Source organism: Pelophylax lessonae (genome assembly GCF_965119305.1).
Source record: "Pelophylax lessonae genome assembly, chromosome: 4".
NCBI classification, from domain to species: domain Eukaryota; kingdom Metazoa; phylum Chordata; class Amphibia; order Anura; family Ranidae; genus Pelophylax; species Pelophylax lessonae.
The window spans coordinates 318,514,179-318,540,679 of record NC_138771.1 but is presented as its reverse complement, the minus strand read 5'-3'; the positions used below and the strand labels follow the sequence as shown (position 1 = coordinate 318,540,679).

The window sequence follows — 26,501 nt, the reverse complement described above, 5'->3', positions numbered from 1 at the left end:
CAGAGGATGGGTTTGAGGTCTTTTAGACCCTCCAGATCCCTCCACAAGAGTACCTGTCAAGTGATAAAAAAAAAAAATTTTAAATGTACAAAAATATGGGCTGATATGCAATTGCCAAAATATCGGTATCGGTATCGGCAACGAAAAACACAATATCGGTCGATCACTACTATATAGTAATAAAACTGCCTTGGTATAAATTACAAATAATCTCCTCATGGCAGCTGATTGTGGTCTCATAACTATCCTCATCCTCCTCGATCTGAGTACGGCCTTTGATACCATTTCACAAAACATCCTCTTATACAGATGATATAGGTTTATCATCCGAGACCTTCGGCCCATCTCCAACCTTCCTCTTCTATCCAAATAGCTCAAGCTTGGAATTGGATTGGAATGACAGCGTCTGTGAACAGCAATTTTCAAGTCTTGCCACAGATTCTCAATTGGATTTAGGTCTGGACTTTGACTGGGCCATTCTAACACATGAATATTGTAGCTCTGGCTGTATGTTTAGGGTCGTTGTCCTGCATGAAGGTGAATCTCTGCCCCAGTCCCAAGTCTTTTGCAGACTCTAACATGTTTTCTTTTAAGATTGTCCTGTATTTGGCTCCATCCATCTTCTCATTAACTCTGACCAGCTTTCTTGTCCCTGCTGAAGAAAAGCATCCCACAACATGATGCTGCCACCACCATGTTTCAAGGTGAGGATGGTGTGTTTAGGGTGATTTGCAGTTTTAGTTTTCTGCCACACATAACGTTTTGCTTTTAGGCCAAAAAAGTTCAAGGTTACAAGCCCATATAACAATTATACTCAAAGAAGATAAAGATCCCACATCCTGTTCAAGCTACAGACCAATTTCTTTATTAAATACAGATCTCAAACTATTTACAAAAATTTGGGCTACTAGAATTCAAAAACACCTGGTAAAATTGGTTAATTTAGATCAAGTGGGCTTTGTACCTACGAGGGAAGCATGCGATAACACGATAAAAGTATTACATTTGCTACAGGTAGTATTTTCATTAGTACAGATGCTGAAAAAGCATTTGATAGAGGAAGGTGGGACTTTATGTTTGCAGTATTAAGGTATGTTGGCATGGATGAAACCATGCTAAATTGGAATGAACAAATGTATTCTTATCCCTCGGCGAAACTAAGAGTGAATGGCATTTTGTCAGAGGACTTCTGGATTTGGAACAGAACTAGACAGGGGTGTTCTCTTTCGCCCCTGCTATTTGTTCTGACCTTGGAACCCTTTCTATGTAAGATACGGCTGAATTCAGATATCGCAGGGATTAAAATAGGACAAACGCAATATAAGATATCAGCATTTGCAGACGATATGCTGTTACAAACCCGATCATTTCACTTCCGAATCTTCTATGGGAGTTCGGAGAATATGGGGTTTTGTCTAACCTCAAGATAAATGTAAATAAATCAGAGGCTATGGGAGTAGGTATAAGACAAACAACACTACAACTAAAACAAAATTTTGGATTAAAGTGGACAGGAGGAGCATGGAAATACTTGGGAACCTACATACCACCTGACTTTTCCCAGCTATATGGACATAATTTCCCCCCATTATTGAAATCCGTACAGACTTTACTACAAAACTGGAGTAAAGGCCTTTTCCCTTGGTTCAGGAGATGCAACATTGTCAAAATGTGTATCCTTTCAAAGTTTTTGTACTTATTTCAAAATTTGCCTATATCTGTACCACACTGTTATTTGAAACAAATTGATACTATATTGAAGGAGTTTATATGGGCAGCTAAACGTCCCAGACTTAGTAAGAAAATCCTTACACTTTTAACCACTTAAGCCCCGGAAGATTTTACCCCCATTCCGACCAGGGGGTATTTTGCGATTCGGCACTGCGTGACTTTAACGGACAATTGCGCGGTCATGCGACGCTGTACCTAAACGAATTTGGCGTCCTTTTTTTCCCACAAACAGAGCTTTCTTTTGGTGGTATTTGATCACCTGTGCGATTTTTTGATCACGCGCTATAAACAAAAAAAGAGCGTCAATTTTGCAAAAATAACAATATTTTTCACATTTTTTTATATGAAATTCCCCCAAAAAAAAATGTAAAAATCTAAATTTTTTAACATTTTCGGCCAATTTGTTTTATGCTACCTATGTTTGGTAAAAAAAAATCGCAAAAAGCGTATTTTGATTGGTTTGCGCAAAAGTTATCGCGTTTACTAACAAAGGGAAAGATTTTTGTCATTTTTGTTGTTTTTTTTTTTAACGCGTAATGGCGGCGATCTGCGATTTTTTTTGCGGTACTGCGACATTGCGGCAGACAGATCGGACCCTTGACTGACATTTTTGACACTTTTGGGGTTACCAGTGACATTTCTACAGTAATCAGTGCTATATATATGCACTGTTACTGTAAAAATACACTGGTAGTGAAGGGGTTAACTTTATTTGGGAGGGAGGGGCTGTGTGTGTCCCTAGGGGCGTGCTTTCTACTGTGATTGGCTGTGGCTTTAGCTGTAAGGACACTGATCAACGGATCTACATAGTAGATCCATGTGATCAGTGTCTTTGCAGCGAGGAGAATGACAGGCAGCTTGTTTACACAAGCTGCCTGACATTCTCCCTCTCCCCCGCCGATCGCCGAGTGGCCGGCGGACATCGGGTCCGCTGGTCACACGCGCGGGGGGGTCCGTGACCACGCGGGAGCGGGAGCGCGCCTCCGGGGGCGCGCGCTCGCTCCCTAGACCCTCACAAGCAAGCAACGTAGCCCTACGTTAGTTTGCCTGTGAGGGGCTGACCGCCGACGTAGATAGTCGTGCGGCGGTCGGCAAGTGGTTAAAGGAGGGAGGAGGTTTGTCGGTACCGGATATGGAGAAATATTATCAGCCTATACAGTTGGGCAGACTTGTGGATTGGTGCCGACACACGGAAGTTAAATTAGGGCCTAATTTAGAAAAAGCACAATTTGAAATACCTCTTAGAAGAGCTCCATTCTGCATTCGATATTTGCCAGAATCTATGCGGTTACATCCTCTTATTGGACACAGGATTAGAGTTTGCTCAAAAATGTTCAAACAGTTCAAGTTAACAAGAGAGGAGTCTGGCCAATTCTCAGCATAGCAAACCCCCAATTTACTCCTGGATACCAAGATAAGGTATTTAAAAATTTGATGGAAACCGGATACTTTCAGGTAAATCACTTTCTAACACTGGCAGGATGGCCCTCAGAGAAGGATTTAATGGAACCTACAGGAAACTTCCGATTGGACTATTGGAGAGCAATCCAAATTAAACATTTTTTGAAGGCTCTACCAATACCCAATCAGGAAGATTTAGAGATGACACCATTTGAGGAGATCTGTTCACAGAAGGGGGCGTTGACACATACCCTATCCAGGTTGTATGCAATGTTGATCGGACAAGGTGACAATTATTAACCCTCTTATATAACTGAGTGGGAGAGGGAATTCAATTGTACCTTTTCCACAGAAGAGAAACTTCGAATATTCCGGTCTACATTTGCAACATCTATATGTACAAAAATGCAAGAGGTGAATTATAAAATCTTATCTAGGTGGTACCAAACTCTGGTGAAAATGAATAAAATCTCACAAGAGGAACTCTATCACATATTTTCTGGTTGTGCCCCAAAATGGAAAAATTCTGGGAACAGATCTGTGAAATAATACAGACTTTCACAGAGCACCGGATAGTGATGGACCCAGCCTTCTTCCTCCTCCATATGTCTAACATCCCAAGGAATCAATGTAAAGACTCAATAATTCCCCATTTATTAAATGTGGCGAAAATGTGTGTTCCACTGAAGTGGAAAAGTGACGTGGCCCCCGAGATTAATATGTGGATTAAGAAGGTGGAGGAAATTAACACATTAGAAAATCTTGCATTAAATGCTAATTATAAACTAGATAAATATAAGTCGAGATGGAGCGGTTGGAATAATTTTGTCATCTCAAAGAGAAATGAGTCTGTATGAGGGACAAGTGAGATGGACGATACCCGAAGCACAAAGAGGTCCTCCCCCCCCCCTTCCCTTCTTCTTTTTTTAAAACCTAACCCTGCTTTAAACTTCTCCATAACCTTATCCCTGACCTGTCTGGTGTGTTCCTTGGCCTTCGTGATGCTGTTTGTTCACTTAGGTTCTCTAACAAACCTCTGAGGGCTTCACAGAGCAGCTACACAGGTGGACTCTATTTACTAATTAGGTGACTTCTGAAGGCAAGTGGTTCCACTAGATTTTAATTAGGGGTTTTAGAGTAAAGGGGGCTAAATACAAATGCACGCCACACTTTTCAGATATTTATTTGCAAAAAAATTTAGAAAACTATTTATCATTTTCCTTCCACTTCCCAATTATGTGTCACTTTGTGTTGGTCTATCACATAAAATCCCAATAAAATACATTTACGTTTTTGGTTGTAACATGACAAAATGTGGAAAATTTCAAGGGGTATAAATACTTTTTCAAGGCCCTGTATCTCTCTGGCCGTACTCAATTCATCTAACTCATATCTTTCAAATCTTAACCATCTCTACTCTCTACTGGTATGCCCCAGGGTTCTATCCTTGGGCCCCTTCTGTTTATAATCTATTTTCTTACTCTTGGTCTCAAATTTCGTAAGATTTAACATCCACCTCCATTGCTATACGAATGACACCCAGCTCTCTCTGTCCGCTAAACCTACTACCACCCTTCAACCCAAATTACTTACACATTGTTTACAGGAAATCAAATCCTGGCTGTCTACCAACTTTCTCAAATTAAATAGTTTAATTAATTAAATTAAGTCGAAATAATTAAAAGCAAGGTTCTCCTTATTGGTACAAAATCCATAGTCTTTCCCTCCCCTCAGATAAGAAGTTTGGGTGTCATCCTCGACAGCACACTATCTTTCCAAGCCCACATCAGTAATGTCACTCAGTCAGCATATTTCCATCTAAATAAGATTAATCGCCTCCATCTGTTTCTCACACCCAACAGCACTGCCATTCTCATTCGCCTTCTGGTCACTTCCCACAAAGATTACTGCAATTTCCTTCTTTTTGGTCTCCCTTTCAAGTATCTCCATAAACTGCAACTGGTTCAGAACTCTACTGCTCGCATCATCACTAAAACCCCCTCCTTTAATCGCATCACTCCTGTCCTTTAGCACCTTCACTGGCTTCCAGTGAAATATCCTATTGATTTCAAGATTCTGTTACTTACCTTTAAGGTCATTCATAACCTCTCTCCTCTGTACTTCTCTGTCCTCCTGCATAGATATCAGCAGACCCTCTCGCACTCTCAGGTATTCTTCTTCCATGCAATGCTTCATCCGCCCGCTTGACCACTATGGGACTGGGAGCCTATAGCTCAGTGATGGCGAACCTTGGCACCCCAGATGTTTTGGAACTACATTTCCCATGATGCTCATGCACTCTGCAGTGTAGTTGAGCATCTTTGGAAATGTAGTTCCAAAACATCTGGGGTGCCAAGGTTTGCCATCACTTGCCTAGGCTATAAGAAGATTGCCAAGACCCTGAAACTAAGCTGCAGCACGGTGGCCAAGACCATACAGCGGTTTAACAGGACAGGTTCCACTCAGAACATATTTGCAACTTTGATTTCCTCCCCATCTTCAAATTACATCTCAAAACCCATCTTTTTAAACTAGCATACTCTGACTTCAGTGATTTGTTTTTGTAATTTAATGGTTATGTAATGTATATTTATTTTGTTTATTTACGGTACTTTTTTTTTGCTCTGTTGTTATCTTTGGGTGTTCTGAAAGGCGCCTATAAATATAATGTATTATTATTAGTATTATAATTATTACTACTATTACCCACAGCAGAAGTATGGTCAAAAGATATTTGGCTATACTTCTCCTTTAATATCGCCTTCTCCATTGACTCCAATGCATTGCTTTAAAATGGCAAACTTATGCAGAAACTTCACAATTATCAACAACATTTTGGACAAATGAAAACTCATCCCTGTTAGTATCATCTATGTCATCTTTAAAGCGGATCTTCACTTTCAATTTGATGTTGCCTCCTCTACAGCCCTCCTACTCTCCACTGTGCAGATAGGGTTTTTGTTTTTCATTTGTTTTTTTTTTTATTTGAAAAGCTCCGGCCCCCTCTGTTCATGTCAATTGCCTAAGCGAATTACATGCATTTTTCCAGCTGTGCCTCCTGGGATATGTACGTCAGTAGGACTAGTCCTTCATTACGTAAGGAGGAGGGAGTGAGCCTAGAGGCTTGTCATCGGGAGAGCAGCCGGCTAAACCCGAAAGAGCCAGCAGCTTTCCTATGATGTCACTGAGGAAAATGGCAGTGCGGGACCCAGTGGGGGGCAGAAGAGAAGAGGATCTCAGCAAGACAATACTGGAACCTCTGGGCAGGTGAGTATCTTAACTGTAATTTAGAAATAGACAGAGGGCGCACCGGCCTAGTGCATTATCCCCAATGTAAAATGCTTTATTATATAAAAAAGGTACTCACAAACAGACGCTGGATAAAGGCATATCACATCACAGTGGCTGTAGTGCTCACGGTATTACATCATAGATGAAACGTCTACAGAAACTGGCTAACGCTTTTCGAGGTCCTGCCTTTTCTTCAGAACCAACTAAACTGTGCCTTTGCTCTTCAAATAAAATCATCAAACCAACAAGAGGGGGGTGGTCAGGGCCTTGGCCCGCCCCTAAGGGGCGTATACTACTATGTTACCAGGCGACCCCCCTCACCTCTATCTAAATAGCATATACAGACCCAGTGATAGGCTAAAAAACACACACACACACATATATATATATATATATATATATATATATATATATATACACACATATCACTACATTAAGAATCTTAGTATAAAATGTATGACCGTTACAATGTTAAAGACTAAGAAACCAGGGGTGTGTGTTGCCCCAGAAGTTAAAAGGAGTTCCGATGACATAACCTTCAAAACCTACATAGATGGGCAGAAAGATAAGCTTTCAAGCACACTAGCATTGTAATAGATGCCTGAGGGGCAGAACAGATGCCCCTCTAGCTCTCCACATCTTTGTGTGAGTCCCCAAGTCGCTGGAATGCATGCGGCGACCGCAGTGAGGAACTACGGCCTTGTCCTGTGTTCCACTGACGTCACATCTGGGTGTGTGGAAGTGTCGCGAGGCGTCATTTCAGCCCTAGCTGATTCTGGAAATGTGCTTATAGATGCGTTCTACGCTGGAACACGGAAGTACCACAGGCGGAGACGTGCGTTAACGATATCATCTCCGCCCCGGCCAACTGAAAGGGTGTACTGACAATTGCGTTGCACAATGGAACATGGAATTAGCACTATTACATTGCTTCAGCCCTAAAAAGGACTTTGAATGGCGACTGCCTGGTGCGCCCTACAGGTAGGGGCAACAGGCTTTCTCATCCATGAGGGGACACAGAGGGGATAGCTAGGAGAGCATCCCTTCACCTATCATGAGACCTCTAGCCTCATGGTCCTACAGTAAACTACCCAGCATCTCATAGCATATTAGCTCCATTTCTTAATTTCAGTCATCCAGACATCCCCAGACTTGTGGGGGCAGCAAGGCGGCAGTTATTTGAATTTGCTTGGACGGAGAGTCTAGAGTAGAACCTAATTGGGGCTGACCTTCAAGCACAGGAGAATTGTGTGGTGTATATGTAAGAGTATCTTAACTGTGCAGGACCTGCAACCAGGTAAGCATGGATTAAAAAAACAAATGCGGCGGGAGGGTGAAGATCCATTTTAAGCAGGATTTGCCATCCAAATCATTATCTTCCATTGCTGGGATTTATTAGAAAGCAATTCTTCTACTAATTCTGTACAGTCACAGAGCTCTTACATTTGTAATTTTACTAATGTTGAATCTTCACTGCATTTCATAGAGATCTTGATGGGGCCTGACATACCTTTTCCTACTTTATTCAGAAAATATTGGCTACTGCTGAGAAACTGTTCTTTCATTTAAACCAGACTGACTTTTACTGTGCTTTTTCTTTTTCAGATGGGTACAGGGAATTAATGAAAAACATGTCACCTTTGTAAATCGTAATACAGTGTGCCATCCATGTGGAAATTTTATCATTTTTACCGACATAGAAACAAGAAAACAGACTTTGCTACAATGTCCAACAGGGAGTATTGGAGCGTTTGCTGTAAATAAGCACAGTGAAGTGGTGGCATTTACTGACCAGAAATTTCAACCAAACATTTATGTGTATACTTTCCCGGGACTTGTCAAAAGAGCAGAACTGAAAGGTATTCCAAAGGATGATAAAAAAAAATAAATGTTGCGTTTAGTTTACACATATACTGTCCCGCTTGGAAAAATAACATTGTCTCACAATTAGCCTACATCTCCATCTTAAAGTGAATTTTCACCCTTAAATGAAAAGTCCCTCATCTGCTCTGCTTCCTGAATACCGTTTTTCTTTTTACCATTTTTTTCAGAAAAAGTGTTTGATCCCACCTCCAATTCACATCATTTGCCTAGGCGAATGACGTGTGCTATTCCCTCTGTGCCTCTTAGGACATGTACATCACATATCCCAAGAGGCCTTAGTGTTTCATTCTCAGAGGAAGAGACCTAGTGGCGCCTCATCGGTAGGCTAGCCGGCTGAACCTGGAAGAGCCAGCGGGCGTCCTGATAACATTAAACGCAAACATGGTGTTGAGGGACCTAAGTGGCGACTGTTAAGCATAGGATGTCCGCAGGACAATGCTGGATCAGCTGGATGAGTGAGTATCTAAACCAGGGGTCCTCAAACTACGGCCCGCGGGCCGCATGCGGCCTGCCAGGGTCCTGAACCTGGCTCGCCGGCCGAGATGTATCATTCATGTTTTTTTTTTTTTTAATCACCTAATTAGAGCCAGAGGCTCTAATAGGCTTCAGAAAAGGGTGGACCCGGGGCGCAGAGCAGTGCGCCCCAGCCCACCCATTTGTGTGACAATAGCGAATGAAAATTTGCTATCGTCACACGGATCCTCCTCCTGGCCAATCAGGAAGCGGGTCCGAGACCCGCTTCCTGATTGGCCGTAAGGCGAACCCATGCCATTGGCCGAGGAGGAGGTGGAAAGATTCGAGGAGAAAAAATATAAAATATGCGCTTTGGAATTCGTTCATATTTTTTTTCAAACTATACTATGCCCCCAACAGTGTCTGAGGGACCATGAACTGGCCCCCTGTTTAAAAAGTTTGAGGACCCCTGATCTAAACTGTAGAGAACCTGCCATAAGGTAAACCGGGGGGTTGGGAAGATGAAGATTAGCTTTTGGCTACAGCATGCACGGGAATAAACAGAAATGACTAGATCCCAAAATAGCACATTTTCTTTATCCTTTATTTAGGGACACAGGATAGTAGTAATTCTTGGACAGGTAGGTTATATTGCTGCCTTCGGGAACTAAAGTTTAAATAAAAAAAAATGTGAGCAGGCAGGTTCTTTATTGCAGAAAATACAGTATATGATTAATCTTTTTACATCAAAATAAACTTACCTGCCTGCTTATGTTCCTCTTTAAAATGTACATTTGCACGTGCAGATCAGTTTGCATTTTTGGTTTAGTGCCTGTGTGCTGGGATGACTGTACTCCTGTACATGCATGGGAAGTACATCCTTGTGCTGGCCAATTAGGACTGCCAAAGACAGGAAAAAATAATGGAGAAGATGATGGTGAGGGACTTTGTGGGATTCAGACTGTTGGAGGCAAGTATTAACTTAAAGTGGATGTAAACCTGATTCATAAAATTTGACCTTGGCACATGTATCTGCAGTGTTTATTTATCTCTCTTCAAAGCCCTGTGTCTTTATGCTGCTCTGTTATTCTGTTATCAGCATTATAACTTCTGACAAGTTCTCTGAGACGGGAGGTAAAAGCAGCTGAAAATTTTGTTGGGATGGGTGCTATAAATAGATTAGCAGAGAGCTGGCCTATTCACAGCACAGCTCTGAACATTCCTTCCTTCTTTGCCTATGTGTAGTGGGGGTGTGTTTCTTTCTTCCAATCAGCTGTCACACAGTGTATGCCAAGACTACACTCCCACAGCTGAAACAGGAAGAAAACAATCTAACGCAATGTATACTTTCTAACCAGTATATAAAGCTGAAGACAGCAGATATACAAATAAAACTTATATAGGAAGATTTGTTTTATCTCTGTGTATCATCTGAGGCTATTTTCTATACTGGGTATAGGAGAGGGTTTACATCCACTTTAAGTTATCTTTTAAGCCAGCCTTCATATAACCCAGCCTCCATTCATCTTGCTGCAGGTTTTTGCCAGTATAAAAACGGAAAACAAACAATATATAAAAACATAAATTGTAACCAGTAGCGCAAGGATGGTGGTAACCTCTCACCATCAATAGAATAAAAGCATGTATGCAAACAATCCTTCTACTCAGCAATCTAAATTGATGAAATCAGATTAATAAATCACATTGATAAACAATATAAGAGTCCGTCAAGGCATCAAAATGTCCATCAATAAATAAATGGATAAAGACATCCAGGAATGTAAACTTGATGGGATGTAAACTCTTACCACCACCGTGCAAGCAAAGGGGAGTAGATCACACTCACCAACACTAATGGCTCAGCCACTCTCGTGGTCAAGCAAACACACCAGATTTCAGTAATGTCCACCATAGACAATCCCGGGTGCCCACAGGGATGAGAGGAACGATGGGGCGTGACCTGACGGCGTCAACTTACCATACAACATCTGTTCTGCTATGGAAAACTCTAACTGTACAGTATATTTTTTATTCTTAAGGTTGATGATTGGTGGTTGGCCTTCATTTTCCTAGTTGAAGCTCATCACTCTTTAGGTTCTAGTTTGCCCCTCTGTCCTGGTCAGGAATAGCAGCTTGAACCTCTCTATCATCACTTGGTGCTGACAATCTGTATATTTGATTGACTCTGCTCCATTAAAGCCAACCTCCAGTGTGGATCAAAACGTCATATGCCAGCCTCTTCCCCTCAGTCAATCAGAGGAAGCCCTGTATTCATTGATAAAATACAATACTTTCTGTGAATGGTTGAGCATTGCTCACCTCAATTCGATTTTCTTCCGGGAGGAGGATGGGGAGTTCCCACCCAGCTGCCAGAACACAGTGCTGTATACTGTATGTAGCTAACACAGCGCTCCCAGCAGACATATCTTTTAGTAAAGCAAATAGTTAATTTGGACCAGCTTGGTCCAAACTAGCTATTTAAATTCACAAGAAACCTGGAGTTAGGATTTAAGCCTTCTTTCAGGCATTGACTTCATGTTTTTACCGCTCCTCCGCCACCATTGGAAATGAAGTTCACTGTTTATTCTATATAGTAATTTTAGCATGTTATTACTGTACCTTTTTTATGCTTTCACCTCCGCATTTAACTGACTTTCTATGCTTTTCTAATTTGCAGATGGAGCACAGTTGGAATATTCTGCAATAACTTTTAGTCATTCTGGATACTATTTAGCTAGTTATTCATCTGTTCCTGATCATATGCTTACTATCTGGTAAGAAATACAGTATCATTGAGATTTGTACGTAAAGGGATTCTGCCATTCTCTTAAAACATTCGTAATATAAGGTGTTGGATGGAGATGGAGATGTTTTTATGATATATAGCATAAATCAAGTCCGGACTGAACCAATGTATGTAGTACACTATGTAGAAAATTCAATAACTAAAATTCAACTTTAAAACAAAGAAAAATATATCTGCATGTAGAAGGCTTAGCTAGATTTTCCAAAGTATAGCAGTTAACGTCTGTTCTTAGTATTTATACATAAAAACGTGTACCTTGCTGATGAATGAGTTTATATGTAACTTTTTTTTGTAATTCCAGGAATTGGCAGGAAGGCATTTCTCTATGCAGCAAGTCACATTACAGCTGCAGTTTTACCAGTCTGACCTTTAACCCCAGTGATTGGCATCAGCTTTGCCTGTCTAGTGAGGAATTTGTTACTGTGTGGAACATTGAAGTATGTGACACAGTGTATCACCTGAAAGAGAAGTAAGACTCACTTCCTGCTTATATGTTGTCTTTGAAGCACTACTGTAAGGCCTCTTTCACACGGGCGCTCCATATGTCCGTATATCACCCCATCCGTTTGCGGGTGATATACAAACATAATGCATGTCAATGGGATTGCAGATGTCAGCGGATGACCATCCGCTGACATCCGATTTGCATCCTTTCAGTTCTGTTCCGTTTTTTGGAACGGAACAGAACCCTATTTTTCTTCCGTTTAAAAACGGAAAGGACGCAAAATCAGATGTCAGCGGTGTCATCCGCTGACATCCGCAATCCCCATAGACTTACATTATGTCCGTATATCATCCGCAAATGGATGGGATGATATGCGGACATACGGACCCGTAACCATACGTGTCCGTAAAAAAAAAAAAGTGCCGGAGCGGATCGCAATACGGTCCGCTCCATGTGAAAGAGGCCTAAGGCTCCATTCACACCTGAGCGTATCATTTTCAGGTGTTTTTTTGGGCGTTTTCCAGGCGTTTTTGCTTGTGTTTGGAGGCAGGCATTGACATCTAACTTGTAACCTGACAAAAAAGAAGCTCCTGTACTTTTTTTGAGCTTCAGGCATTTTGCTTCAGGCGACAAAACACTCATATGTGAATAGGGGCCATTTAAATGAATGGGATTTTGCTTGTTGTGCGTATTGAGACTTCAGAGATGAGCGTTTTATGAGCTGAAAAACGCTTGGGTGTGAACAGGGCCTAATAGAAAAAAGAATTAAACACTTGCGTTAACAAATAGAGCTGCTAATAATAATCACAGCTAAGTAGAAACATCTCAGGGTAAAAATACAGAGGCTTCAATTGCTGATTTGTTTTCTAAGGTACTGGCTCTGGAACCAGTCATGTTATTTTTACTTCACTGCATAGCAAGTCATAGACCTGGAACTGGCGTAACCACAATATTGCCCAGGAACCTGACATATATAGTATATAAAGGTCATACAAGTGTTGTGGTAAAATAAATACAGTCAAGGCACTGACTTAATCTGTTTAACTTATGTTGTATATTTCTCTAAATATAAAAGGAATAGGTGGCAACCCTGCTTAGCTGTTCTGATGCTCATTAAGCAGATGCTTGTTCCGGATCAATGACTTACCAAATAATGAAATAAAGCTGGCCATACACTAAGCATATTTCATAAGGTTTCTATTGAAAAGAGTGAAATTAGCTTAGTGGGTGGCCTTGATAGCCCCCCCCCCCCCCCATCCAACATCCTTTAATTGAAAAATTGAAGGATCCAGGCAGAAACTTGTTGGCTGAACAGCGGCTGCGTCCAGTTAGATTCAGCTGCAGTATGAGTATTATAACAGCCACTGGAACTGGCTGCCAAAATACTATAGCTGACACTGAAGATTCATCCATTCGCACTATAGTGTGTATGACCAGCTTTAGGATAAGTATAAGAGTCACAAAGCCACTAGAAGCCATAAAAAACTATGACTCCTGAGGTATGGAGTGAGTGAGTGGCCCCTATCCTAAAGGGGACAGGACCTGGTGCTTAAAGCGGACCTTCACCCTCTAACACAAGTTCCCCCTCCTCTACACAAATCGCTCACTGGACCTCTTGGAATATGCATGTCACATATCCCAGTAGATCTTTAGTCGTACACTCAGTAAGTAGGGAGGGGTGGGCCTAGTGGTGTCACCATGGGGCCCTGCTACTTGAACCCGGAGGCACCAGTGGGCCTCTCAATGATGTCGCAAGTGAGATGCCGGTGAGGAATCCCAGCGGTGTGTGTTTACAGAAGGATGTCAGCGGGACAACACTTGATCTGGTGACGGGGTGATTATCCGAACTGTGCCTACAACACCACCATGTAATGTCATACAAGCAGTCAGCTACAAGAAAAGAGGTGCTGTGCAAAGGTCTTTTTCTTTACTTAAGGAATATTTTTAAAGAATGGTCACAAATTGCTGATTTTAAATCAGCACACTCACCGCCACACACTGGCAAATTAAATAGCACACTGCTGTGTTGCTTTGTGGAACAGAACAAAGCACAGTATTTATGAGAATCACTCACAGTCACATGACTGTTCAAACAATGGTGAGGGGAGGGTTTTAGCAAAAAGATTGGCACATCAGTTTCGGTGTGAGTTTGTGCTGATGCATAAAAGCACTGAAGTTTAGTCTAGTATGCGCCACCTATGCGCTCGGAAAAATGGCCGAATTTTACACTAGGCAAATTTTTTAAGGCTATAAACATCCTGAGTGTGTGTAACCTACCAGTTATTAGATGCAGTAGCTGTTAGTTGTTTTTTTTTTTTTTTACACCTTTTTTTCTTTGTTTTCGCCTGGTAGTCCTACAAAACATACTCTTTGTCCTAGGGTGGCTACACTCCCTCCTTCCATTTTATCTATAAAAGGAGCCATGGCTGTCACCCAGGTGGTAATTTAAACATGTCTTCCACTATTCATCTCCAGTACATGGGAGATTAGGATTAGTAAAAGACAAAAATGAGGTTGAAGGATTATAAGAGGTGCATGGAAGTCAGCCAGCCCCCAGTCTGATGTACTCACCCTCCAGTCTGTCACCAACCAAGTAGACCTGTCTCATGATACAAAGAACAGGGGTTTAGTTGACACACATTTGCAAACGCATGTGTAAGCTGAAGAGCCACTACACGGCACCCTGTTTTATCTGCAGTCCTAACACTTCCTAATTTAGTGTCTCCACACTGGGAGCACATGGCTGCTAATGGATGGATGGGGGATCAGGTGGGAGGGAGACAGCCCAAACCTCCCCCAACCCACCCCCATCCATGACTGGTCTGTTGTCTCAAAACTCAAATAACTAAGTTGTAACGATGGTACAAACTGGAAAGGACCAGCTCAGAAGCATTACACCTCCATCCCCTTGGTGGATGCAGTATAAAGACAGACTGTCTTTATACTAAAGTATCCTAAAACTGGGTAGCCAGAAGTACAAATCCATAGACAGGTAAAACTGTTGAATATATGTATTTTATTTGTGTACTTTATTGTTTACCTAGAGATCAGCTCTAGCCCTAACAAAAGTTTCACTCAATTTTAACACTGCATTTAACCTACAGACTAATTAAACTTCCCAATGAGGACGGTACAGTTACAGCAGATAATGAGTACTTTACTTTTCAAATTGATACTGAACTCTCATACCTTGGACCTCAGATGCCAGTACCAGCCATTGCAGGCCTATTGGGTGATGAAGCAGAAGTATTCATGGTAAGTGGTTAAGTCCAATCAGTGGTAGCCTTTAGAGCATAATGTCTTTTTGTTACAAAAGAGCATAGAGAATTCTTTAGATATGTTTGTTATTTTAGCCTCAGTTTGCAAAAGCATTATGTATGTGGTATTTTTATTTCTGTAGATTATTTTCTTGTTCCAACATTCAAAATTGTTTCACAAATTCACTAAAAGCATTATAGCATGCTTCAGATAAATTTACATGCACATTATTTTGTGAATGTTCAAAGTAATTAGTAGACACTTTCATAAAGAATTTTACACAGATGTATGCCTCCTTCTATGTATAGTCAAATAGTCAAATAGCTTTCTTTCTACTTTTTTTTTTGTTCAATAAGTTTTTATTGAAAAAAAGGAAGATAGAACAGTACAGTACAATAACAGTACAATAACAGCTATAAAATCAGAAATGCACAAGTACATCACAATCCGCATAGGGTTGCCGAACAACTGCAGATAACGAGCACATTATAGCGAACCATATACAGATCAATGTAGCATACTAGCAGTCAGGCCGATAAGGCTCAAGTAATGAGCATAATGTAAGAAAAAAAACCAATGTACCATTACAGGGAGAAAATGGAACGTAGGAAGAGATGGATCAAGTAAAAAAAAGGAGAGAAAAAGAGAGGAAAGGGGAGAGGGGGAAGGGTAGGGGGGGGAGAGGGGGAAGGGTAGGGGGGGGAGGTGCACCTGACTCCAGTGGCTGTCCAGGGATAGGTAGGGACAGAAAAGGAAACCAACAATCAATCATGACAGGAGTGAAGCATACATCTGTGAGTGCTTGAACGAGATCCAACAAGCCCATGTCGTGAATGCTCTGTCAGCCTGATTTCTATAATCAAGAGTCATATCCTCCATATAGAATAGGTGATCCACAGTGTGGAGCCAGAGAGATAGCAGTGGAGTTATAGAACTCTTTCAGAATCTAGGAATTAGAGATTTGGTGGCGTTTAGCAAGTGAGGTATTATTGAGTGACGATAGGGACCTGCTGGTGACTCTGTACAGTGGAAAAGTATCACCCAAGGGTCTCTCTTCAGAGGGTATCCCTGGATGCTCTCGATAATGTCCAAGACAGAAGTCCAGAATGGTACAATAAGTGGACATGACCACCATATGCGCCATATACGCCCACGGGTGGCTATTCCCCCGAATCCCCTCCAGCAAAGAGAGGAGCAGTTCGGAAATATTTTGTGTAACTTAGCAGGGGTATGATGCCATAAAGTTAATAATTTGTAGTTTAGTTCAGCTGACCTCTAGGAGACTTTCTTTCTACTTTTGAAAAGACTAGGGTAGGGCTGGGAAAGGAGGGGTAGCGGAAAAACTGATTACGGGAGTACAGGCACAACTTGGGTTGGCACGGCATCTTGTATCTCCGATCAGCAAGCCCTTTGATGCAAACTGACCACATAAGCTGTGCTTGGTGTGGTCAGATTGGAACAGCAAATGAGTAGAGCAGACAGAATCCCCAGGTATTTTATGAAAATTTAAATTTTGGGTGAGCTTTATAGCGTTTATATATTATAACCATGTATACAGTATATTCAATATCAGGTTTATGGTTAACATACCTTTAAAGTCTGAACCCAAAAACAAAAATTGCAGCTTTCCAGTCCTTAGAGGTGGTCGCTGCAATAGTATTTTATACTAAAAAAATACTAGTCTTTTTTCAGGCTAAGAACTTTTGCTGCAAATACCTATTAATTGTGCCACAAATGTAGTGCCCATGTTACCTCCTATGGGATGAACTAGAAGCAACAACGGCAGACATGTGTGAAGTCTAGCCACCATGACTGCCTCCATAGATACAGTAGAGAAATGAGTATAGCCACAAAGGGTTAGGAAGTACTGTTTGTTATTTACAGGATTCCCAGCTAAAAATGAAGAGAAAAAACTTTCACAAAACGAATACAGTCACAAATCTAAGGACTGTTAAGCTACATTTTTGGGGGGGTTTAGAAATGCTTTAAGAGAGGGTGCTTGCTTAGCTATGTCTGCTTTGTGCGTCTAGTCGAGAGTAGAAAAAAAAAAAAAGGACATTTATTCAAATTATATATTTTTATTATATGATATATCAGGTAAAGCTTTTTTGGAAGAGTGTATGAAAGCATAAGAGTATTGTCTAATATTACATTTTTATTTTATATTTGTGTTTAAGCCAAAAGAATTACGAAAACCATTTGTTAAACCCAATACCCATTGCTGGAGTGCAACGTCTGACTTGTACGTGGGCTGTAAAGGAGGACAGCTGCTGTCCATTAACCCAGAGACACAGACGGTTACAGTGCTTAGCCCAATGGATTGGCAAACGGCTGGTAAAATTCTTCATTTCCAGACTTTACTTTTTACAAAAAATATAATAAAAAATGTATTTTTTAGTTTTTTCTCTCTGCTGATATAGCCTTGCTATCTTTTATTGGAAGGGGAGATTGGAAAGAATGTACACTTGACTGTTGTTTCATCAAAGTATCAAAAAGCACATATGTGACCACATAGTACAAGATCACCTGTGATATACTGTACTAGAGGTACCTTAAAACATTTGCTAAATATAAAGAATGACTCCATATAAGAAAGATGAAGCAGATATTGATAATCTCTTAGGAAGGCCAATAGGAGCATACACTATATTGTCAAAAGTATTGGGATGCCTGCTTTTACATGCACATGAACTTTAATGACACCCCAGTCTTAATCCGTTGGGTTCAATAATGAGTTGGTCCACCCTTTGCTGTCCACAAGGTTTAGGAGTGTGTCTATGGGAATGTTTGACCATTCTTCCAGAAGCGCATCAGGCACTGATGTGGGCGAGAAGGCGGGGCTCGCAATCTCCACTCTAATTCATCCCAAAGGTGTTCTATTGTGTTGAGGTCAGGACTCTGTGAAGGCCAGTCAAGTTCCTCCTCCCCAAACTCGCTCATCCATATCTTTATGGACCTTGCTTTGTGCACTGGTCCAAATCATTTGGTGGAGGGGAGATTTTGGTGTGGGATGTTTTTTAGGGGTTGGGCTTGGCCCCTTAGTTCAAGTGAAGGGAACTCTTTAGGCGTCAGCATACCAAGACATTTTGGACAATTTCATGCTCCCAACTTTGTGGGAACAGTTTGGGGATGGTCCCTTTCTGTTCCAACAGGACTATGGAGGTACATGACTGGCCTGCACAGAGTCCTGACCTTAACCCAATAGAACACCTTTGGGATGAATTAGAGCAGAGACTGCGGGCCAAGCCTTCTCATCCAACATAAGTGCCTGACCTCACTAATGCGCTTCTGGAAGAATGGTCAAACATTCCCATAGACACACTCCTAAACCTTGTGGACAGCCTTCCCAGAAGATTTGAAGCTGTTATAGCTGCAAAGGGTGGGCTAACTCAATATTGAAACCTACGGACTAAGACAGGGATGCCATTAAAGTTCATGTGCATGTAAAGGCAGGCGCCCCAATAATTTTGACAATATAGTGTATTTGACATCTTTGAGGAAGGCCAATAAGAACATATTTGACATCTTTAAGGAAGGCCAATAGGAAGATATTTGACATCTTAGCACTGCCCAGCTTAAAAAGCCGAATGATGGTGTGGCATAATGTACATTGAACAAATAGCTGAGGAAGCAAGTCATGTTCATAACTGGCTTGTGAAAGGAAGACACAGTCAAGGGAAAGTCCATAGGTGTTTGAACCCATTGGTGTTCACCAAATCTGAAACTTGAGATATTGAGAGAGTTTGCCTTTTTATCTGTTTCCTACAACTTTTAGTTAAAAGTTTGCATCTTAAAGTTGCACAGAATACCTGGCATGCAAATGCGAGTTGGTGCTATTCCATTGAATCGAATGACTGGCCTTAAGGCACACTTCCTGGAAGCAGAGGAGACTCTGGGACCATTCATAAAAAATAATACTAAATTTGAATTCATCATTACTCTGTAACTTATATTTTGCTTACTTCTACAGCTGAACTAAATAATCTAGCTTGGAATGAAATTACTTGAACAGCAAATAAACTGCTGACCACTTGAAAGCTAATATTCTACCATTTTTATTTGATATTTTAATAATTTCAGTTTATTAACTTTGCAATACCTGATCATCATTTGACCTTTTTCTGTATATCTTCAGAGCTTTACACCACAAAAAAAAACTGGCATAGCTGGCTGTGGAAGGTTTACACTGAGGACTCTCAATAATCATAGACTTTGAAGTCACTTTTTTTATTTTTTTGTCTGGGCCTTGTCACCTTCTGAACATGCAAGTGATTTAGATGAGTAACTATTCAAAGTTTAAAGAAGTAGCTTCTCTTGTGCTGTTTTTTAGCTAACCCATAGTGCTCTGAGAAGCTTTTTCCATATAATATACAGTATATAGTAAAAATACTATATATATGGAACATCAGTTTAAAAACACACAATTTAAATAATAAAATAACATTGACCATTATAGGATTTAGATTTTTTTTTTTGATGGCGCAATGTTTGCTCAGTTCTGTATATTGGCATTTTAGCTATCTATTAAGCTGTACACTTCTGTGTGAAGCTCCCTTAACTTGCATAAACTCTGTTTTTCTTCAGATGAATTGCCCAGAGGAACTTATATGAAAGGAAGCATAAACACTGTTGCACTTTACAAAGATGGACTCTACTTAGCTGGAAGCGTAAGAGTTTTACTTTAGTATGTTTGTATCCTATTCCCTACTGCAGGAGCACTGATCCTCTTATTTTATTGGCGGATTCATTCACAACGCTTTAATCCAGAAACAAAAAGTCAATGTAATAGGCATAAAGGGGGCAAACCATATTACAAAACTCTGTGTCCCCACTGATAAAATTGTGTCTAGGATACACAAGCATTGTTGCATGTCTGTACCTTGATTTGCTTTCTCCAGATATTTAATCAACAACAAAATCGGACATCATGCACCAAGAACCAATGATTAAGCTGTGCTCTAAATTTTTCTTAATTTTGAGTTAAGGATGGTGTCTATGGACTTTTGTTGGCATCAGATCTGCTTTTCTTCCTATGCTAGTCTATAGGAATTCAATTGCAGCTCATTGTAGGTCAACTGCAAGTCAAATGCACCTGTAAATTCTGAAAGATTTTGGAAGCATTTCAAACTGATTTCAGAAGCAAGCTCCTTAACACAGTCCAAAATCCTTCAATGTCAGTATTAAATCCTTCAGAAAGAGCTATTTCCTTGGCTGTTTCTGGCTTCAATACTATATGGACCAGTAACCTAAAACAAGTATGCAGATCAAGAAAGTCAAAGCAATACCTGTCTGCATACCTGTCTTAGATCGGTGACTCAAACTATTGAATCTATTAGGCCATTGAAACAGCCAGGCAGCTAGCATCTTCAGAAGCAGAGGTCAACAATGGCAGCCTCCACATTTCTTTAATGATGGTTTCCTATATCCATATTACCATATTATATATTACTCATATGATTTTTGTATGTATTTTCTAGGAAGGCATTTTGTGGTCATGTTCCATAAAGGGTTCAGAATATAAACTTGCAGAATGCTGGGATGCAAAGGAACCCATTGAAAATATTGCTTTTTCCAGTGATTACAGGATGCTTTCCATTGCAACAAGCAAGGTAAACGAAAACATTTTGGAAAGTCATATGAACATGTATTTATTAAATACCCTAAATTGACCAACTCCATACTTCTGCTAAAACCGGGATACAACTTGGAAGCTTTGTCAGCTTTTGCACAGACACTTGTTGAAACTGTAGGGAACCAATAGACCTAGTACAGGGGTTCATTTATATAAAAGAGCTATTCATAACATTGATTATTTAAAGAAACTGATACATTTGCTATTATTTTTCTATTCTACTGCAGTCTATTTTTGTTATATATTTTTTAGTGTAGCACCCTTCCAGGTAGGTGCTCGGATTAAATAGATAAAATTAGTATGTGTTTGACAGGTAAATTTAGTTGCCACTCTGTAGTCAGCATGGCTGTGATTGTTTGTTAGGTAAAAGCATAGTTTGCTCACTGTACTCAGTGTGGCTGTGTTCCACTAGTTAGGTCTGCTTAGTATGCTCAGCTTCGGCAAGCCTGATAGCTCCCTTTGTCTCCAGAGAGCTTGGGAAGCTTCTTGATCATAGGTGTGGAGTTATGCAGATGTCAGCATGAATATTGATACGGCCTTGGCCAATCCCAGAGAGGCTCTGAAGGCATGCTGGGAGACTATATATATTGTGTAAGCACACTGGGCTCTGGGTCTTTTCCTGGAGAGGATTAATCCAGCCTGTAGGGAACGCTACCCTTCCAGTCAATGCTGCTATGTCTGCTGTTGTGAGGCCTCAGGTGGCGACCTGAGAGCTTTAGATGATGAGACCCTGGAGCTAGAAAGAGCTGACTGAGGGGGCTGTCTGCTGAAGATCTAGTCTGGCTGAGCTGTTGCCACCCCTCTGGTGCTAAAGAGTCAGCTGTGTTTCTAGCTAAAGGGGACACCGTCTGGTGCCCTGAAGAGCTTTGTCAATCTAATCTTCTGCCTAAAGGGACTCTGCTTTTGTGGCTCTAAGAAAGGAGTTTACAGTTAACCACTACTATTACTACTACCTTAAAGCTGAAGTCTACTGTTAGCTACAAGCACAGGCTTTAATTTAGCTTGAAAGAATACATAATGCCTGTTTTTTTTTTTTTTTTTTTTTTTTTTTGTTTTTTTTTTCTGGAGTATCCCACTCAATTTCCTTAACCCTATCCAAGTTCTCCAAAAAGAAAACAACAAAAACAACACACCTAGACTGGTCATTGAAGAATGTGTGAATGAGCCTGTGTGCATGGCTGCGAGGCAAAGCTTGTGGATGGTATCGCTACATTAGGATAAAAAAAAAAATACCAGAGGCAGTTGCTAATATTCCTTTATGAGTTTCCTGGATAGGCATTTAGCTATGTTTAAGACTCATACAATACTTTGTATCTCAAATATCTTCTACAATGAAAATCTACTAAAAATGGCACTAATTTATATAAACAAATTTTAATTTATGTTAACTGATGTCTTGAAGTGCACCTGTGCTTGAAATTAAATTTAAAAAATTCCAGCAGTAGAAGGAATTTGACAACATAAGCTGTTAGCGTATACCTGATGCCCAGAAAATCTAATTTCAGTTCTGCCCAGGACATCTCAATCTGGCTGCAACAGTTTCATCAATTCCCCAGCCAATGACTGTGTGCATTTTAGTTCTCCATCTGACATGCAGTTGGGAATTAAAGTGTTTGTTACCCCAGCATTTCATATTCCTGATATACAAAGTTGGGACACTGTACAAATTGTGAGTAAAAAAGGAATGGACTAATTTACAAATCTCATAAACTTATATTTTATTTGCAATATAATATAGATAACAAATCAAATGTTGAAAGTGAGACATTTTGAAATGTCATGCCAAATATTGGCTCATTTCGGATTTCATGAGAGCTACACATTCCAAAAAAGTTGGGACAGGTAGCAATAAGAGGCCGGAAAAGTTAAATGTACATATAAGGAACAGCTAGAGGACTAATTTGCAACTTATTAGGTCAATTGGCAACATGATTGGGTATAAAAAGAGCCTCTCAGAGTGGCAGTGTCTCTCAGAAGTCAAGATAGGCAGAGGATCAACAATTCCCCCAATGCTGCAGCGAAAAATAGTGGAGAAATATTAGTACAGAATTTCTCTGAGAAAAATTGCAAAGAGTTTGAAGTTATCATCATCTACAGTGCATAATATCATCCAAAGATTCAGAGAATCTGGAACAAAATCTATGCGTAAGGGCAGTGGTGGGATTCAAAACTTTTAGTAACCAGTTCCGACTTTCCCAGCAGAATGACCAGCATGCCCCCTTTTAATGCAGAATGACCATCGTGCCCCCCTTTCAATGTACAGTGACCAGCGTGTCCCCCTTTCAATGCACAGTGACCAGCGTGTCCCCCTTTCAATGCACAGTGACCAGCGTGCCCCCCTTTCAATGCAGAGAGACCAGCGTGCCCCCTTTCAATGCACAGTGACCACAGCATTGCCCCCAATGATTGCAGAGTGCCACAGCATTGCCCCCAATGATTGCAGAGTGCCACAGCATTGCCCTCAATGATTGCAGAGTGCCCACAGCATTGCCCCCAATGATTGCAGAGTGCCCACAGCATTGCCCCCAATGATTGCAGAGTGCCCACAGCATTTCCCCCAATGATTGCAGAGTGTCCACAGCATTGCCCCCAATGATTGCAGAGTGCCACAGCATTGCCCCCAATGATTGCAGAGTGCCCACAGCATTGCCCTCAATGATTGCAGAGTGCCCACAGCATTGCCCCCAATGATTGCAGTGTGTCCATAGCATTGCCCCCAATGATTGCAGAGTGCCCACAGCATTGCCCCCAATCAATGCAGAGTGCCCACAGCATTGCCCCCAATCAATGCAGAGTGCCCACAGCATTGCCCCCAATCAATGCAGAGTGCCCACAGCATTGCCCCCAATAATTGCAGAGTGCCCACAGCATTGCCCCCAATAATTGCAGAGCGCCACAGCATTGCTCCCAATGATTGCAGAGCGCTACAGCATTGCCCCCAATGATTGCAGAGTGCCACAGCATTGCCCCCAATGATTGCAGAGTGCCCACAGCATTTCCCCCAATGATTGCAGAGTGTCCACAGCATTGCCCCCAATGATTGCAGAGTGCCACAGCATTGCCCCCAATGATTGCAGAGTGCCCACAGCATTGCCCTCAATGATTGCAGAGTGCCCACAGCATTGCCCCCAATGATTGCAGAGTGCCCACAGCATTGCCCCCAATGATTGCAGAGTGCCCACAGCATTGCCCCCAATGATTGCAGTGTGTCCATAGCATTGCCCCCAATGATTGCAGAGTGCCCACAGCATTGCCCCCAATCAATGCAGAGTGCCCACAGCATTGCCCCCAATCAATGCAGAGTGCCCACAGCATTGCCCCCAATCAATGCAGAGTGCCCACAGCATTGCCCCCAATTAATGCAGAGTGCCCACAGCATTGCCCCCAATGATTGCAGAGTGCCACAGCATTGCCCCCAATGATTGCAGAGTGCCCACAGCATTGCCCTCAATGATTGCAGAGTGCCCACAGCATTGCCCCCAATGATTGCAGTGTGTCCATAGCATTGCCCCCAATGATTGCAGAGTGCCCACAGCATTGCCCCCAATCAATGCAGAGTGCCCACAGCATTGCCCCCAATCAATGCAGAGTGCCCACAGCATTGCCCCCAATCAATGCAGAGTGCCCACAGCATTGCCCCCAATAATTGCAGAGTGCCCACAGCATTGCCCCCAATAATTGCAGAGCGCCACAGCATTGCTCCCAATGATTGCAGAGCGCTACAGCATTGCCCCCAATGATTGCAGAGTGCCACAGCATTGCCCCCAATGATTGCAGAGTGCCCACAGCATTTCCCCCAATGATTGCAGAGTGTCCACAGCATTGCCCCCAATGATTGCAGAGTGCCACAGCATTGCCCCCAATGATTGCAGAGTGCCCACAGCATTGCCCTCAATGATTGCAGAGTGCCCACAGCATTGCCCCCAATGATTGCAGAGTGCCCACAGCATTGCCCCCAATGATTGCAGAGTGCCCACAGCATTGCCCCCAATGATTGCAGTGTGTCCATAGCATTGCCCCCAATGATTGCAGAGTGCCCACAGCATTGCCCCCAATCAATGCAGAGTGCCCACAGCATTGCCCCCAATCAATGCAGAGTGCCCACAGCATTGCCCCCAATCAATGCAGAGTGCCCACAGCATTGCCCCCAATCAATGCAGAGTGCCCACAGCATTGCCCCCAATTAATGCAGAGTGCCCACAGCATTGCCCCCAATCAATGCAGAGTGCCCACAGCATTGCCCCCAATAATTGCAGAGTGCCCACAGCATTGCCCCCAATAATTGCAGAGCGCCACAGCATTGCCCCCAATGATTGCAGAGTGCCACAGCATTGCCCCCAATGATTGCAGAGCGCCACAGCATTGCCCCCAATAATTGCAGAGTGCCACAGCATTGCCCCCAATGATTGCAGAGCGCCACAGCATTGCCCCCAATAATTGCAGAGCGCCACAGCATTGCCCCCAATGATTGCAGAGCGCCACAGCATTGCCCCCAATAATTGCAGAGCGCCACAGCATTGCCCCCAATAATTGCTGAGCGCCACAGCATTGTCCCCAATAATTGCAGAGCACCACAGCATTGCCCCCAATGATTGCAGAGCGCCACAGCATTGCCCCCAATAATTGCAGAGCACCACAGCATTGCCCCTAATGATTGCAGAGCGCCACAGCATTGCCCCCAATGATTGCAGAGCGCCACAGCATTGCCCCCAATAATTGCAGAGCACCACAGCATTGCCCCTAATGATTGCAGAGCGCCACAGCATTGCCCCCAATGATTGCAGAGCGCCACAGCATTGCCCCCAATGATTGCAGAGTGCCACAGCATTGCCCCCAATCATTGCAAAGTGCCCACAGCATTGCCCCCAATGATTGCAGAGTGGTGGGATGAATTCTTTCTGTCTAAATATTTGGCAGACAAAATTTCACCACGAGGATTAAGAATCTTAAAAACTTGTTCGTTTTTAGACTCCACCCATTGTAAGGAATGGGAAGGAATCGCAGAATTCTGCACCGCAAAATTAATGACAGTTCTCATAGACCAACGCAAAACCAAGTATGCTGAACTAGTTCATAAAATCCAAATTTTATCTCAGGAAATTATTTCTCATGAGTGCATCCTCCCCATGGCATGGATGGACACTTTAAAAAGAAATACCAAAAATAAAGAGGATTCCCTTATTCAGAATAAACTGGCCAAATATAGACGAGACATTGAGGATTACCAGCATCACAAGGTTTTTTCTTGGAAAAGAACCAAAAATATTCCACCACTTATGTCTCTACAGACTTTTGAACCCAAGCCTCACCATAAGGGCCCGAATGTTCAGGCAGTCCCCAAAAAATCACAGAGTTTCCATACTTCTATATACAACCACCATATACAGTCTTCCTCTTTTAACCATACTAAAAACCACAACACATCTTCTACCACACGTGGGGGGCCTTCCAAAAAAGTCATGGATTACAAACATGACCATACTAATAACAACAGGAACACCAGAAACATTGCCCCTCCATCTTCCGAGCTGTCCAGTTCCCAGACTGAATCGGATCACACTTCCCCCCCTAAGGTTGCTCCCCCCCTTAATATCATTCCA

General features: G+C 42.0%; 1 protein-coding gene across 1 annotated transcript in view; it reads left to right on the top strand.

The window, feature by feature from the left end:
- Positions 1 to 26,501, top strand: part of CFAP43 (cilia and flagella associated protein 43) — a 163,748-nt gene that overhangs the window by 16,958 nt on the left and 120,289 nt on the right. The window contains exons 2-8 of the mRNA XM_082254611.1: positions 8,029 to 8,282; positions 11,438 to 11,534; positions 11,868 to 12,035; positions 15,116 to 15,266; positions 17,447 to 17,603; positions 19,854 to 19,936; positions 20,747 to 20,878. Coding sequence (XP_082110737.1) covers positions 8,029 to 8,282; positions 11,438 to 11,534; positions 11,868 to 12,035; positions 15,116 to 15,266; positions 17,447 to 17,603; positions 19,854 to 19,936; positions 20,747 to 20,878 — 1,042 coding nt within the window. The remainder of the gene's footprint in view (positions 1 to 8,028; positions 8,283 to 11,437; positions 11,535 to 11,867; positions 12,036 to 15,115; positions 15,267 to 17,446; positions 17,604 to 19,853; positions 19,937 to 20,746; positions 20,879 to 26,501) is intronic.